The following is a 17,367-nucleotide window of genomic DNA, read 5'->3' as shown; positions in this document are numbered from 1 at the left end:
GTATTTTCTCTCTTGAAAATGTCATATAGGGGAACCTATGGCAGATATGTGACGTTTATGATATTGACTTACATTTGATAACGTCTGTGTTTGGAGAACAATTATTCTTCATATCCATATGAGTAAAATCGCGATTTGTTTATTTCTGGGACACATATGACGCAATCTAAGATTCCCCTATGACATAACGCAGGGGATGGCGCCCTCTAGTGGCAGTGATGTCAGACTTCGGTGCTCTATAATCTATATGCTCTGTGAATAACTGTAGTCCTGGGTTTTAAGAGGGTGGCACCTTGTTCAGCATTCGATGGCTCAACAGCTGATTTGAACTGGAAACACGTGAACACAGGTGTCTCAGCGTTTCCGATTCAAACCTGCTGCTGAGCCAATCGATCAAAGCTATATCGGAATATGAAGTGGAACAGGAGACCGGTATGCCACCTTCTGAAAACCAGGGAGCTGGTTACACCGTCAAATCCTCAGTGTTAATGTATCCATTTGTAGCTCATTCTATCTCAGAGTGGACCATTATGGGTTCATTACACTCTCTCAGTGAAATGAACACCCATCATTTTACAGTGTACACTACAAACTAAAGAAACAACCAAACTCTACTGCAGATTGGGTCGACGAAGCTCAGGGCCACGTTTGATCCAATTACACTATGTAATCTATCTGACATGGATCTGCATAGTGGCGGTGGCATTGAGAGACATTTTATGTTCTGCAGAACTCCCTGAGACCCCCGTTGGTCTTGGGGCGGCTGCTTCCACTTTTTTTTCCTGCAGCGCATTTTGTCAAATTAAACTCAACGAAGGTTCTTCGATTTTTCTTTTCCTTTTTTTTTCTTTTTCTCCGTTCCTCACCCCTCTCTCATTTCTTGTGCCAGCCTTTTGTTCTTTGGTTGCAGTCCTCATGTATTATACATGAGGATTGGGAGACTTATCTGTTTCTGGCCATAGTGGCTGTTATTCCCCAGGAAGGCGCTATATTTAAGACCCGGAGAGGTCAGAGATGGGGCTCGGGGAGCCTGCCTTCAACCCAAAGGCGGAGGTGGTTGAATATCATTAAATGTCCCAAAATAGAACGATATGGCGTTGCAGCTGATTGGGATTTGAATTGTCTCTCCGATAGTGGGAGTGTGGATTAGATTGAGTCTGAAATGTGTCATTTTGGTAATGACCTCATGCTCCCCAGAGTCTAGTTAGAATGGTTCCAGAACACAGACATTCCTCTGTGAATTCGCTGAATGTCTTACCCATCCTCTCTTTCCTGTCTTGTATAGGTTTTGGATCCTTTAGGATTGTAACGATTCCGCTTCATTAACGATGCCCTCTTAATGGTCCGATTCCTTAACGGTTCCCTATAGCGATAGGTGGTTAAAAATGGACCCTTACTGTGATAAAAACCTTTCCGCATGGAACCAACTCCGGTTCCTCAATGTTATGGATCCAGTTTCTCCACTTCCAGATTCCAACCCTATGGTCATGTTATCTCTCCAATAACATAACTGATGTTCTCCTCTACCCCCCCCCTCTCTGTCTTCACAGCTGGTACCACCTATATCTTCGGTAAGGGCGGCGGCCTGATCACCTACACGTGGCCCAACAACGAGAGGCCGAGCACGCGGACGGACCGGCTGGCGGTGGGCTTCAGCACCACCCTCACGGACGGCATCCTGGTTCGCGTCGACAGCGCCCCGCGCCTGGGCGACTACATCATGCTCCACATCGTAAGTGCAAATTACTTAACACATTCTGCGGTTGGCCATCTTTTCGCCTGTTGCTTTGGATAAACAGTAGTTGGAAGTTTGCCCGTGTTTCAGCCCTGAGCATCAACAAGACCTCGTTCGATCTGCTGACGTATGCCACTTCGACAAGACTTTGCTCAACATGGGGTATACGTACGTCATGCCTTGAGCGAGGGTCGTGCGCGGTTCAAGACTTTGCTCAACATGGGGTATACGTCATGCCTTGAGCGAGGGTCGTGCGCGGTTCAAGTCACCAATAGGCTCATTATAATATAAGCAGGGCAACAAGTTCATTCAGGCTTAATTTGCACTTGTTGTGCAGTAAACATCCACGTATCTGTGCAGCTGCAACTGGCGCCCAAACACTGGTTTGCAAACAAGCCTCTGAATTGCCATTCAGTGAACTCCAGCTCAATCCAAGCCATCAGGCTAGCATTGAATTATACAAACTGTGGGGATCCATAAAATGATTTTAAAAGAGAGAGAGAGAGAGAGATCCGTGCTCGCTACCCAGCTCTTCCCGGACCAAACCACCCACCCCTGCTTCCTCGCTGCATTCCAACTGACTCTCAGCATGTATAATGAATGTGTGGAACCATACATATGCATCATGTTTTCAACATGCTGGGAAAAAACATGGTAGAAAAAGCCAGGATTCGGGGCAGGTCAGCTGTGTGTCAATATTGAATGTTTTCAACCTGCCATCTCTATCTTGATGCATGCAAATAGTAATATAGATGTGACTTCATGTTTGGTGCCATACCCACCGACTGAAAGATAAGACTCGTATGGCAGTCCTTCATAAATGCAACAAGGTGTATCGAGGTTGGAGGCCATTAGCGAGGCGAGGTGAGAAACGGATGTGGTGACGAATGACGTTAATGTAGAGGTGGAGGATCCAGGCTTCGTTACGTCGTTCTACTCCTAATGAGTTGCCCTCATCGCCTGAGTGCTGGCCATGTGGCTCGCACAACTAACCATCTGCTCTGCTACAATGAAGGCCAACTGCATGCAGTTTTAAATGCGTTTGCTCTGTGTGTGTGTGTGTGCGTGTGTGTGCGTGTGCGTGCGTGCGTGCGTGCGTGCGTGCGTGCGTGCGTGCGTGGTGCACGCGCGCGATATCATTGCAGTCTTCCACGTGGCTATGCCCAAGCCTTCTGCTGAACTGAATTTATGCACAGAAATGCTGATTCTACAACTACAACGTTTATTCATACGTGGTTGATATTGCCGTTTGCACAATGTTTTTTGTTTGCACATTTGCTGGTTGTCTATGTTTCATGTGGCACCTTCGACCAGAACCAATTCCTGCACTGTATTTATACTTGTTTGTTTGCCACGTCTCACACCTACAGTAAAATAGCCTGATCAAAACACATCGCACCACAACAGGTTGTGAGATGTGGATTGGCTATTTACCAGTGCATAACTAATTACCATGACACCCCGAGGGCGCTGAAACAACAGAGCTTCTTAATATGCCACAGTTAAGAAGCAGCAGTTATAAAACTATTCATTTGGTGTCCGTGAGCTGAGGTCAGATGTGGAGTTGCTGGCCGGCTCCATATATGCAGATCTAGGTGATGATCCAGTCTTCTCCATGTATGGCTATCCAGGGTTTCATGAGGTCAGTGTCGTGATCTTCATATATGGAGACGGCCCTATATGGAGACGGCCCTATATGGAGCGTGTCACGAGACATGACGGACTGACGGGAAACTGCGACTTACGGTCGCAATAGGCCTATCTCACAGCCCCCTTTCCACGCCCCCTTCCGGTAGCTAGTGGTGTCATTTAACATTAGGCATTTACACTTTTTTTCTCTGGAGAATCTAAGTACATTTCCTAATGTTAAAATGTCAAAGACCGATAATAATATGAAGAAAACACAATGGTATAACAACTCAAATAAGTAGAATAAACCTTACCTTTACAAAACGGTAGTTTGTGGCTTGTGAAAATACCTCTTTTAACATGGAAGTCTATGGACCGCAGAAAAAATAACACCACTAGCTCCAAAAGGGGGCGTGGAAAGGGGGCGGGGATATGCTGTGAGATAGGCCTATAGCAGTGTTTATATCCTATATTGTCAATGTGACTGTATGAGTTGTGTAGTCTAGGGCGCGTACATACAGTATGCATGCCTGTGGCAGTGTGTACTGTATGTTGTGTCCGTGTGTTAATATATCCACGGCCCGTATGTGTGTCTACGAGTTATGTGTATAATGAGTTAATTATGTTGGCGGAGGAGAGAGAAAGAGAGAGCAAGTAAGCGGCGAGATAGACAATGTGGGAAAAGTCTCCCATTGTTTTTGGCTGGCTTAGTCATTGTGGGCTTCCTGATTGGAAGCAAAGGGGTTGCATTTTTAATTCTGTTTTTCACATCTCGCAGGATAACCATGCAGCCAAGCTGTGTAACTCTTTAATTTGGCTCCTAGTCACGGCCAACGTCTTCATTTCTGCAGTCCCAGGATGCTAATGAATTTATTATGAGGGAATGCAAGCAGAGCTTTGACCAATTTATTTACTGGAACAGCTTGATATGAACCTGACGGGAGTTTCTTCACAGTGTGTCATGACATTGCTACACTAACTTATAGAAAACCTCTAATTCCAAAAAAAGTTAGTGAGAGCCAACCCACTGAGCATTTTTTTGGTCTAATAGACGTCTAATATTCGTCTAAAGGGCCGTCTAAAAATGGGATAAAAAACGTCTAAAAATGAAAGTCTATTCTTAGATTAGACGTTGATTAGCGGTTGATTAGACGTCTATATATAGACCGTCTATATATAGACGTCTAATCAACCGCTAATCAACGTCTAATCTAAGAATAGACTTTCATTTTTAGACGTTTTTTCTCCCAATTTTAGACGCACGTCTAATAGCCGGCTATTGCTCAGTGGGAATGTTTTCACCATTAAGAAACCCTGAGGGGAAATTAAACCCAATGCAACCAGTATGCCCTGGGGGCGAGAAGCTGAAACAACATGTCTGGGAATGCCCATTTCTTCCTTCTTTTGTTTGACGTTTCTGGGCCGGGTAGGGCGTAAAATGTGTGCTAATTAGTAAGGCCATACGGGGCTTCGGGCCAGCCCAGTTAGGGTCCAGTTAGGGCACAGTTAGGGCCGGGCCTTAATTTTCGGACCGGCTGCCGGGCGCCGCTGCGCTAATAACTTTGGGGCGAGCCCGTCTAGAGTTTGAATGGACAGGTATCAGTCAAAAGGGAGACATAGGACGGGTGGGGTCGGATCAACATATGGAATGTCAGAACAGGTCAGCTCCATATATGGAGATCTAAGGGTTTGAGGTCAGATGTAGAGTTGCTGGCTGGCTCCATATACTGTATGCAGATCTGTATGAAGATCCAGTCTTCTATGGCTATCCAGGGTTTGATGAGGTCAGTATTGTGATCTTCATATATGGAGACGACCATAATGGAGAGTGTCACGAGGCGTGATGGACTGACGGCCATATATGGTGGCGTGATGGATGGACGGACTGACTGAAGGACTGACTGACTGACATGTTTTGCAGGTTTTCATAGTAATCTGCGACCTCGCAATTATATTATTTACACAGTACCTTTTAGGCAGTATTATTCACTTTTCCCCCTGTGCAGTTCTTTAGAAATTGTGCAAAAAAAACAAAAAAAGCATGCTAGCTCAAAGCCACCTGACAGTGACAGGCAAAAGGAGCCATTAGGCGATGATGGCATTAGCACATCAACACTTGTCAAGGTTTGCGTTCTGCTTCTTGCACTTACTGTAACAGTGACTCTGAGGAAAAGGTTAAAGGCATTACAGCCTCCCATTCTGGATAGATGTCTCACCAAAGGTCTTATCAAGCCCAGAGGCACTACTTAGCCTTTCCCACATATAGCAGGTGACAGGCTTCAGAATCAGCTGGCTACGGTGGAGGGCTATTAGCTTATAAGCCACCCACACACTAGGATCTAATCTGATGGACAGCTGGTACAAAATACAGTCAGAATACAATGTTCCTCGCTTTCCCCCCATCCACTTGAAGAGAGGTGGTACTTTTTTAAGTAAAAGTATCAATAATACTAAATATGTAAGTAATCAATGTACTCGATATGTACTTCAATATGTCCTTCAAAAAGTACGGTAATAAATTAAACGTCTACTGATGCATGAACTTGGACACATCATCAGTGTTGTAAACCTTTGGTACAACTCGACTTACAGCCTCTCGAGCTGCACAGAGGCTGATTTTAAACCCTCCTTGCAGGTGTTACCGCAGTCTGTAGAGCTTATTAATTCGGCACAGTTGAGAAGCAGGAGTTAAACTATTAATCTGGTGTCACGTGAGGTCAGATGTAGAGTGGCTGGCCGGCTCCATATATGCAGATCTGGTACGTCAAACCATGTGTGGCTATCCAGGGTTTGATGAGGTCAGTGTCGTGATCTTCATATATGGACATCCAGGTGATGATAGTCAGCTCCACATATGGAGATCCTTGTGTTGTACCAACTTGGTTCATTTGCGAGTGTGACTCGCGTCACGGCAACCACACTGGTTATCATGAGACTGTCACAATATGGCCATATATTGACATTCCCTCATATATGGGGAAGGGCCCCTGGCGATGTCGTCTATACGTCCCAGCGCGAAATGATCTGCTGATGAATAACATACCCGATTAAGACAGATGCCTTCCTCTGCTGGCACGCCAACATGGACAGCCGGTCATAAGCCGCCATACCATGATCCAGTACCTGCACCAAGTACTGCACCAAGTACGAGCCCCCTTCTGAGATGCTCAAGGAGGTTACGATTACGAAGAAGGTGCAGAATCACGGGATGTCATGGACGCAACCATATATGGAGGCGTGATGGACGTGTGTTGAGGATTTCATAGTAAATGCGACCTTCGGTCGCAAAAAAGTACCAAAAGTAATCATTATGCAGAATGTCCCATTTCAAGTTTTCAAATGTATAATAATGTGTTGAAAATAGCAGATCGATCTACAGATTTAGATCGGCTATTTTCAAAAGGCCGAAATGTATATGGGGCTGAAGTGGTTATTGTATGTTTTGTAATAATAATAATCAAAATCTACAAAGTAACTTGGATCTGAGATTTAGTGGAATAGAAATAAAAGTATTGAAAATTGGAAATGCTCAAGCAAAGTACAAATACCTCAACATTGCACTTAACCCATTTTGGGCGGGAACCCCTTTTGGTGTTAGCATTATGTTATGCTTTAGCTATTGAAAAATAGCAGATCTACAAGCTCATAGCGCGCCACTCGGTGGCGCGCTATGAGCTTGTAGGTCTGCTATTTTTGAAAAATCGAAGAACGACTGACATAGAAACATAGCTTTTTCAGAAAACTGTCAGGATTTAGAAGACATTTTTAGAATCTGGTCAAAATGGGTTAAGTAAAAGTGTACTTACTTTCTACCACTGTATACTAGTTTTACATCCATCCAGAATGGCATGCAGGTAAATAGGAGGTGATTCTACTATCTACTAGTGTCAGCATCAGGTAAATAGGAGGTGATTCTACTATCTACTAGTGTCAGCATCAGGTAAATAGGAGGTGATTCTACTATCTACTAGTGTCAGCATCAGGTAAATAGGAGGTGATTCTACTATCTACTAGTGTCAGCATCAGGTAAATAGGAGGTGATTCTACTATCTACTAGTGTCAGCATCAGGTAAATAGGAGGTGATTCTACTATCTACTAGTGTCAGCATCAGGTAAATAGGAGGTGATTCTACTATCTACTAGTGTCAGCATCAGGTAAATAGGAGGTGATTCTACTATCTACTAGTGTCAGCATCAGGTAAATAGGAGGTGATTCTACTATCTACTAGTGTCAGCATCAGGTAAATAGGAGGTGATTCTACTATCTACTAGTGTCAGCATCAGGTAAATAGGAGGTGATTCTACTATCTACTAGTGTCAGCATCAGGTAAATAGGAGGTGATTCTACTATCTACTAGTGTCAGCATCAGGTAAATAGGAGGTGATTCTACTATCTACTAGTGTCAGCATCAGGTAAATAGGAGGTGATTCTACTATCTACTAGTGTCAGCATCAGGTAAATAGGAGGTGATTCTACTATCTACTAGTGTCAGCATCAGGTAAATAGGAGGTGATTCTACTATCTACTAGTGTCAGCATCAGGTAAATAGGAGGTGATTCTACTATCTACTAGTGTCAGCATCAGGTAAATAGGAGGTGATTCTACTATCTACTAGTGTCAGCATCAGGTAAATAGGAGGTGATTCTACTATCTACTAGTGTCAGCATCAGGTAAATAGGAGGTGATTCTACTATCTACTAGTGTCAGCATCAGGTAAATAGGAGGTGATTCTACGTCTACTAGTGTCAGCATCAGGTAAATAGGAGGTGATTCTACTATCTACTAGTGTCAGCATCAGGTAAATAGGAGGTGATTCTACGTCTACTAGTGTCAGCATCAGGTAAATAGGAGGTGATTCTACTATCTACTAGTGTCAGCATCAGGTAAATAGGAGGTGATTCTACTATCTACTAGTGTCAGCATCAGGTAAATAGGAGGTGATTCTACTATCTACTAGTGTCAGCATCAGGTAAATAGGAGGTGATTCTACTAGTGTCAGGTAAATAGGAGGTGATTCTACTATCTACTAGTGTAAATAGGAGGTGATTCTACTATCTACTAGTGTAAATAGGAGGTGATTCTACTATCTACTAGTGTCAGCATCAGGTAAATAGGAGGTGATTCTACTATCTACTAGTGTCAGCATCAGGTAAATAGGAGGTGATTCTGCTATCTACTAGTGTCAGCATCAGGTAAATAGGAGGTGATTCTACTATCTACTAGTGTCAGCATCAGGTAAATAGGAGGTGATTCTACTAGTGTCAGGTAAATAGGAGGTGATTCTACTATCTACTAGTGTAAATAGGAGGTGATTCTACTATCTACTAGTGTAAATAGGAGGTGATTCTACTATCTACTAGTGTCAGCATCAGGTAAATAGGAGGTGATTCTACTAGTGTCAGGTAAATAGGAGGTGATTCTACTATCTACTAGTGTAAATAGGAGGTGATTCTACTATCTACTAGTGTCAGCATCAGGTAAATAGGAGGTGATTCTACTATCTACTAGTGTCAGCATCAGGTAAATAGGAGGTGATTCTACTATCTACTAGTGTCAGCATCAGGTAAATAGGAGGTGATTCTACTATCTACTAGTGTCAGCATCAGGTAAATAGGAGGTGATTCTACTATCTACTAGTGTAAATAGGAGGTGATTCTACTATCTACTAGTGTCAGCATCAGGTAAATAGGAGGTGATTCTACTATCTACTAGTGTCAGCATCAGGTAAATAGGAGGTGATTCTACTATCTACTAGTGTCAGCATCAGGTAAATAGGAGGTGATTCTACTATCTACTAGTGTAAATAGGAGGTGATTCTACTATCTACTAGTGTCAGCATCAGGTAAATAGGAGGTGATTCTACTATCTACTAGTGTCAGCATCAGGTAAATAGGAGGTGATTCTACTATATCTACTAGTGTCAGCATCAGGTAAATAGGAGGTGATTCTACTATCTACTAGTGTCAGCATCAGGTAAATAGGAGGTGATTCTACTATCTACTAGTGTAAATAGGAGGTGATTCTTCTATCTACTAGTGTAAATAGGAGGTGATTCTTCTATCTACTAGTGTAAATAGGAGGTGATTCTTCTATCTACTAGTGTAAATAGGAGGTGATTCTTCTATCTACTAGTGTAAATAGGAGGTGATTCTTCTATCTACTAGTGTCAGCATCAGGTAAATAGGAGGTGATTCTACTATCTACTAGTGTCAGCATCTGGTAAATAGGAGGTGATTCTACTATCTACTAGTGTCAGCATCAGGTAAATAGGAGGTGATTCTACTATCTACTAGTGTAAATAGGAGGTGATTCTACTATCTACTAGTGTAAATAGGAGGTGATTCTTCTATCTACTAGTGTAAATAGGAGGTGATTCTACTATCTACTAGTGTAAATAGGAGGTGATTCTTCTATCTACTAGTGTCAGCATTTGTGCCTTTTTGTGTGTCTCTAATGAGTCTCTTTTTAATGCAAATCCACCAGCGGAGCGTGAGTGACTTTTAATGACTTTGACTTGGACTTTAAATAATTCATGATCTCAGTTTACTCTGGAAAACGAGCCGGAGCGTACATGACATTTTGAAGTCCTAGGCTGTCAGCCCGCGTACCCAGGGAGAGGGAACAAACAGACATTTTTAATCCATTCTGGGCGGGAACCCCTGTTGGTGCTTTAGCTATTGAAAAATAGCAGATCTACAAGCTCATAGCGCGCCACCGAGTGGCGCGCTACGAGCTTGTAGGTCTGCTATTTTTGAAAAGTCGTTAAAATGTGGAGCAAATCATTGAATATATATTTCAGAGTGAACATTTTTAACTAAAATATTTGCTTCTGGGAAGTCCCTGGAACTACATATTTTGAGATGGGGGTCCGTTGCCCAATAGAGATAATTCTGGGGGTCCTTGACATGAAAAAGGTTGAGCACCACTGACATAGAAACATAGGTTTTTCAGAAAAATGTTTTGATTTAGAAGCCTTTTTTTATCGACCTCAGTACAAAATGGGTTAAAGAGAGACATACTGCAATCACTGATTCTCTCTCTCATTTGTCCTCGCTCGCTCACTCGCTTCCGCGATTAGCTCAAGGCTGGTTTTGCAGCCATGAATTAAAGCAACGATTTTAGTGTTTATATTTGAACTGCTTAGGACAACCCCTTGCTTGTTTTGCATCATAAAGGCTAATTTGTTTAATCAGCAGAGCTGATAAGCTTAGCATAATGAGCCACCACCCAGCGTTTGTATTCCTTTGCAGCAATGGCGGACTCGTTAGCATCCCCCCAACACCCCCCCCCCCCCCCCCCCCAGTTGTGACTGCTAATGCAAATAGAGCCTCAAGTGTATGCAAGGATCCATGTCAGCTGCCCTGTGAGCAAACAGCAAGCACACACAAACACACACACACACACACACAGACACACAGACACACACACACACACACACACACACGATGATGTTGTCTATGCAAGTATATTATTCTTTTATTTGTGGTGAAAACCAGAGCAATTGGTAGTGAATGTTGAAAACATTTTCGTGTTTTACAGGTATTTATTTGGACTCGGGACACACAGTCCCAGACAGTGACGTAGAGTCTGTGGGGGCCGGGGGGCCAGGGCCCCCATGAGGATTATGAAAACTATTCGTCCCTGGTCCCAGACAAAACGGAACTAGGTTGTCTTTAAACTTGGGGTGCGACGATATGGGTAGGCCTACCTCACGATACGATATATGTGGCGATATTAGGCCCTCGATAAGGATAATATCACGATATTTGATATATTGCGATATTGAATATTGCAAGAGTTCCAAACAGTAAAGGAGGATCCTTCTCTTGTTATCTATGTCTTGATCCCTTTTTGATCCGTGAGAGCACCTTTTTTTTTATCATTATCACGTTTTGCTATCTCCGTTGAGCACCTGGTTAGTTCCTCATTTTTCTGTAAATGAGCAAGTTTTATTTGGAACGGACCATCCCTGCTAGGAGGAGTTCGTTAATGTGCGACCCGTGAAAATGGCACAGGTTGCGCCAAAACGCCACAATAAATTCAAAATGGCTGACTTCCTGTTTGGTTTAGGTCATGCGGCACCAAGACACGTTTTTTGTAAGTCGTGACATGATACAGGTGTGTACCGATTGTCATACATGTAGGTGAAACTGTATTGTGGGGCTTCAAGCACAAACTTTTGTAGGGGGCGTCATTGAGCCATGGCTCAATGATGCCCCCTACAAAAGGGACATGGCCTAATGGCCATTAGGCCATGTCCCTTTTTGCGACATTTAAAATATTGAAATACGATTTCAATAGTGCTTCGCCCTAGCTGTGCAGTGGCCCTAATAATTCATCAAACTTATAGAGCACTTTTCTGGCTGCTCAGACCTTTGTCTACTATTTAGGGGGCACGGTGGCACAGTCGGTAGTGCTGTCGCCTCACAGCTAGAAGGTCCTGGGTTCGATTCCCGCTGGGGACGCTGTGGGCGCTGGGGGCGTCTTCTCTCCTCCGCGTCATCAGTGCCCATACCCGAGGTGGGTTTGGCGAAAGAGCCTTTCTGTGTGGAGTTTGCATGTTCTCCCCGTGTCCGCTAGGGTAGGTACCCTCACAAAAAACATGCAGTAATCCTGGTCTCTAAACTACCCCCCCCCCCCCCTGGCCAGCCTGATGAAGGGGAAAGGAACTGGTCGGAATAACGTGTTCCTTCCACACGCTACCTCCGGCCGGGGAAACTCCCCACCGCCAGGTGAAAAGAAGCAGCTTGGACTCCTCATGCATAGAAGGAAGCATGAGGTCAGTCCGCTGCCCCCCCAGGTTGGCAGAGTAGCAGTGTAGCGCCCAGGATTACATTAGATAATCGACACTGGGTGAAAAAAATGGGTTGGAAAATCGTGGGATAAAAATTAAAAAACAAAACAAAACAAGTTTGTTCTACAATTTACAATTTACAATTTAGGCATTTAGCAGACGCTCTTAATCCAGAGCGACTTACATTAGGCAAGAACAAAAGTAAGGGAATACATCACATATATAAAATGCATTTATCAAGAAACATGCGTAAGCTAAGAACGTAACTAGAACATATCTATATAATGACACTATACATATTAACTATACATACACTATACTATGCTATACATATGTACTATGATGTGCTATGACTACATACAATGCAATTATTGTGCTGTCTACATGACATGCTATAAGTCTGTTTCAAATGCTATCTAAGTCTAAGTCTATCTGTAGTTCTAGCTATGTTCTAGCTATGTTCTCTTGGGTCACAAGTAAATTAGCTTTTTTATTTGTATTTATTTATTATTATTATTTTTTGTGCCATTCAAAAAAAAAAAAAAAAGAAAAAAAAGTGAGCTTGTAGATCAGCTATTTTCACAATATTTTTATGTAAGGCTCAAGTGGTTTGCCTCTTCCATTCAATCTAAACATGATACCCAAACAGTTGCCATGGTGACACATCCTGCAATCTTCTATCCAGCCCTGTATCTCTTCCAGTGACCTTGGGAGTTCTGCTGCTGCTCTCCCTGAACCTTCGACATAGCCTGTCTCTGTCTGTCTGTTAAGCTCTTCTAGGCCTGATGTCTTCTAAATCCTGACAGTTTTCTGAAATACCTATGTTTCTATATCAGTGGTGTTCAATATTTTTCATGTCAAGAACCCCAAAAATGATATGTAATTGGCCACCAACCCCCATCTGAAAATATGTTGTTTCAGGGACCCCCCGGAAGCAATGATTTTAGTTAAAAACGTTCGCTGAAACTGAAAGAATATATATTCAAAGATTTGCTCATATTTTCAAAAATAGCTAAAGTTCAATAGCTAAAGTATAACATAATGCTTAAAACACCAAAAGGGGTTCCCGTACAGAATGGGTTAAATTCTACAAAACATTTCACATGATACGTTATACTCCTGAGCTCAATTTGCACTTTTGCATAAACTGAACTCAGTGGTGCAAAGTAACTAATTTGCACATACTCATTGTTGAGTACAATTTTGAAGTACCTTTACTTTACTTGAGCATTACAATTTTTGTATATTTCTACTCTACTATACAGCTCAAAAGCAGTTATTATTTTCCTTTGGTATACTGTGTAAGCATATTCTGGTGCCAATATGTTGTCATTTTACTCAAATAATATTTTTTATTGCAGGACTTTTACTTGCGTAACAGCGTTTTCATTTAATTTTTTCAGCCTCTGTTGGACAGTTAGTTTCAACCAGATGTTGTGTATCTTTTTGTGTGTGTGAGCCACTGCAGGGAGAATACAAAACTCACTGCACCCATGGTGGAATTATGCAGGCTGAACAAACAGTTCAGACCGATTTGTTTGTGGTTTGGGATAATTTTTTGTAGTAAAGAAAACCACTGTTGCCAGCAGTAACTTTTAATTAAAAGTCACTGATTTGCATTCATAAAATTGCCTGGGTTCATTTGGACATGCATGAGAAGGAGTACTTTGCCCCTCTTCATTAGTTTGTGTGAAGCAAGGCAATTAGTCCTCATTAGTCATTATAGTCGGGGCAAGGTTTTTGGCTGCACCCCCAGTGTGAGAGTGTATTCCTGCAGCTCCAATACGCATCTCCAAGCTTATTTGCTATTGCTTTTGCTATTTTTTGAATTTGAAGCCTGCATGGAATGCAACGTTTTGTTTTGGGACATATGAGGTTTCCACCTGACAGAGATGATATACTGTACAGTTATTATCGTTGCTGTTAAGTGGAAACCTTTCATATCTAAATCTGTTACGTTTCAGGAAAGAAATAACCTCCTGTGTGTTAATGCACCAAATGTAGTTATTATTTAGTCATTAGCTCTTGTTAATACTTTATATAGTTAGTTAATGTTACTTAATTGATCTCCTTGGGGACATTTGCGGAGTGGGCAGCCACTGAGTAGCGTCTAGGGACAAGTTTCAGCTGTAAAGACGGTGTATTGGTAGGCAGAATGTATTTCGGTTTAGGAGGAAACTACTGTGTGTGCAAACTGCACACCGAAAGGCCACACCAAATTGTATTATTGAAATATTACTATTTATTTTGGTTTAACATCGATTTAACATCGATGCTGTTGCTTTCAATCGTCTTTATCTCCAATTCCTTGTCCCAGGTGGCATTTCTGGTGAAAACAAGGTTTTTTCACGGCGAAATCGATAACATCGATTTCATCAGTATGTTAAGTTGTTGCACATTTGTAAGATTTGTGGCGAAACATGTTCATTTAGTCAATAAGTTCATAAAGTTCAAGGCAAAGACCCAACAATCTGCGGGAATTAATTGCTGTGTAAACTTGAAATATGCTACATGTTACATTTGTCATGAAACCATCTGTCCTGTCTTTGAAAAATCTCACTCTTCTGCCGTTATTGGAGGGTTTTCAACAAATAACATGCACACACACACGCACGCACACGCACACACATGCGCACACAGGCACTAACACTTTCCATTTCACACACGCATTCACTTCGAGTGCAGGAGATCTTTCACCCCATCAGCGCTTTCTCTCTCTCTCTCTCTTTCTCTATCTCTCTCTCCGCTAGATACATACATTAACAATCAGTTAAGGCACCTTCTAATGGATCCTCAGCACAAATGAATCCATTCATTCACTCGTTCCTCTCGCCTCTCCATTATTCAATGTCTCTTCCCCCATCCTTCTTCCAGTCTTACGGTTGGCTGTTAGTTTTCTCCCTCCTCTCCCTCTCCCCCTCCCCCTCCCTCTCCCCCTCCCTCTCCCTCTCTCTTTCTGACAGACCTAATATAAGATGTTTGATGGGTACCTACGTGCATCCGAGCGTGTTTGGCTGGGAATGTATTACTTCTATCAAGTTACCCCCTCCTCGGCCAGGAGAGAGAGCGAGATATTATCGTGGTTATGGCTCGTGGCCTCCGATAGCATTACAGCTGCTTATTTGACTTTGTATTTCCTTACCTTCCACATATGATCTGCCCTGCGGAAATAAAGAGCTGGGAAAATATACTTTGCTGCTGTTCCACAACTGGCTGCAGGCGTGCGATGTGTACTGTCAGCGTTATTGTAATTTTGTCGATACATTGTCGGTTTCTTTGGAAAGCAACGGGAAATCGCTTTGATCTTTGCCACGTTGTCCACGTGAATCCGCCACGATTAATTAAATAATTGTTATTATATTGCCAGGATTTTACCCCGTTCAACCCTTATTTTGAATTGACAAAACGCCGCGACCGGATGTTATGTTGACATAATAGTGTGTGTGTTGTCTCGACCGGATGTTGATCTCTCACTGGACGATTTGAACGGCTGACCGCGACCATCACAGTGTTGGCAATCTGCCGTGGAAAAACCTTGTTTTGACCAGAAATGCCACCTGGGACAAGGAATTGGAGATAAAGACGATTGAAAGCAACAGATAGAACGGGCGTGGGTGCGTACGCAGTTCAAGATGGCGCACTCCAGTGTTGCCTATCGCAGTTCACTATGAAACCTTGCGTTTTTGACACCACACCATGCCAAAGTGACCGCACTCGCCCAGCAGTCTGACGTCACCCAGGCGTATGCGTGCACACGCCGATCTGCACCAGCAGTACGACCTCCCTACTCTCACAGAGGAGACTGCCGACGAGCGGCGTCGTCGTCTGGACAGAACTAGAGTTCAAACTAGAGTTCTCAACAGGCCCGAAAATTAAGGCCCGGCTCTACCTGGGCCCTCATCACACCCTGTACACTCAAGATACGCTCCATATGGCCAGTGAAGGGTGAGGTCGCTTCTCGCCCTCAGGCGTCTTACTGGTTATATTATTATTATTAATAGTATTAGTATTAGTATTAGTATTAGTATTAGTATTAGTAGTAGTATTAGTAGTAGTAGTAATACTGGCTACAGATTTGTTTTGTGTCAATTCTGCCTTTGTGTCATACAATAGAGACAGGAGAGAGCAGGTATTACAGTGTGTGTCAAAGGTCACATATTGAATTTGAACCTGTGACACCATACACAAGTCTGTGCATTAGTGCCACACACAGAGGGACGAGACCTGAAAGCTAACCCTACCAAGATACATTAGAATCGTGTCGAGTTGACCCGTACGACTCCCGCATTTTCAACATGGATGGTGACGGAACTCTTTGATGTGCTTAACCACTTACAGATTGATTGATTGATTGATTGATTGATTGATTGATTGATTGATTTTTGCAGTATGTAGAATGGGTATACATTTCAACGTCAATACATTTCAATGTCAATACAAAAAAACTGCTACGAGGATAAAACCAGAAAAAGCACTAAGACTTGTTTACTTCAGGGTCCTCCAATGTTCAATTCATCAGAACATTTAAAGATGTACAAATATACACTTATGTGAAAAAAGGAAATCATACAGTTAAAGAAAGTTAAAAAGGGAAAAACATGTACAGTATGGAAAAAAGGGAGAAGGGGACCTTTTTTTTTTTTACAGATAAAGTCAATGACATGTACAGTATTGACAGGGGTAAGGTCCTTTTTAAAGGCGTATTACTACATTTCCTACAATATGTTACATGGACAGATTGGTTGAGCACTCATGATATTATGTGACTACAATAGCAACGACAACACCACCAAGTTTTGACACTGTTGTGTTGACAGTATACAGTACAGTAAATAATAACGAAAGCGGGTCAAGCTTGGCACCAGGGGTTATGAATAATAGATTATAGACGTCAACAGCCTTCTCACTCTGTCTGGAGATTCCTGTTCACACACACTGTACTTTCTTGGAACACATGCACGAAACACACTGCACACGCACACGCACAGTCTTAGCACAAGTGTGATCTAGTTCCCATCACGTCGGTACACAGGCTCCGCCACACCCCGGCCACACGAGCGGCAAAGGCTCTTTGAGGGAGAGGCGTCTGTGCGAGTGTGACTGTCAGTCATCTGTGTCGACACGAGGCAGTTCTGGGATCCCGCCGCCCCCACTTGCCCCCGCCACCTGCTAGCATGATTGCAGGGGAACAGGAGCCTCGGGTGATAA

At 42.9% G+C, this 17,367-nt stretch overlaps 1 protein-coding gene across 2 annotated transcripts in view; it reads left to right on the top strand.

Moving 5' to 3' along the window:
• The window catches only part of LOC306941203 (neurexin-3b-like), a 317,329-nt gene that overhangs the window by 215,031 nt on the left and 84,931 nt on the right, over positions 1-17,367 (top strand). For both annotated transcript variants that reach the window (XM_079526517.1, XM_079526516.1), the window contains exon 13: positions 1,551-1,732. In XM_079526517.1, coding sequence (XP_079382643.1) covers positions 1,551-1,732 — 182 coding nt within the window. The remainder of the gene's footprint in view (positions 1-1,550; positions 1,733-17,367) is intronic.

The sequence above is a fragment of the Electrona antarctica genome, assembly GCF_951216825.1.
Source record: "Electrona antarctica genome assembly, chromosome: 17".
Taxonomy (NCBI): domain Eukaryota; kingdom Metazoa; phylum Chordata; class Actinopteri; order Myctophiformes; family Myctophidae; genus Electrona; species Electrona antarctica.
The sequence above is the reverse complement of the archived record's forward strand: the minus strand, read 5'-3'. Positions and strand labels throughout refer to the sequence as shown.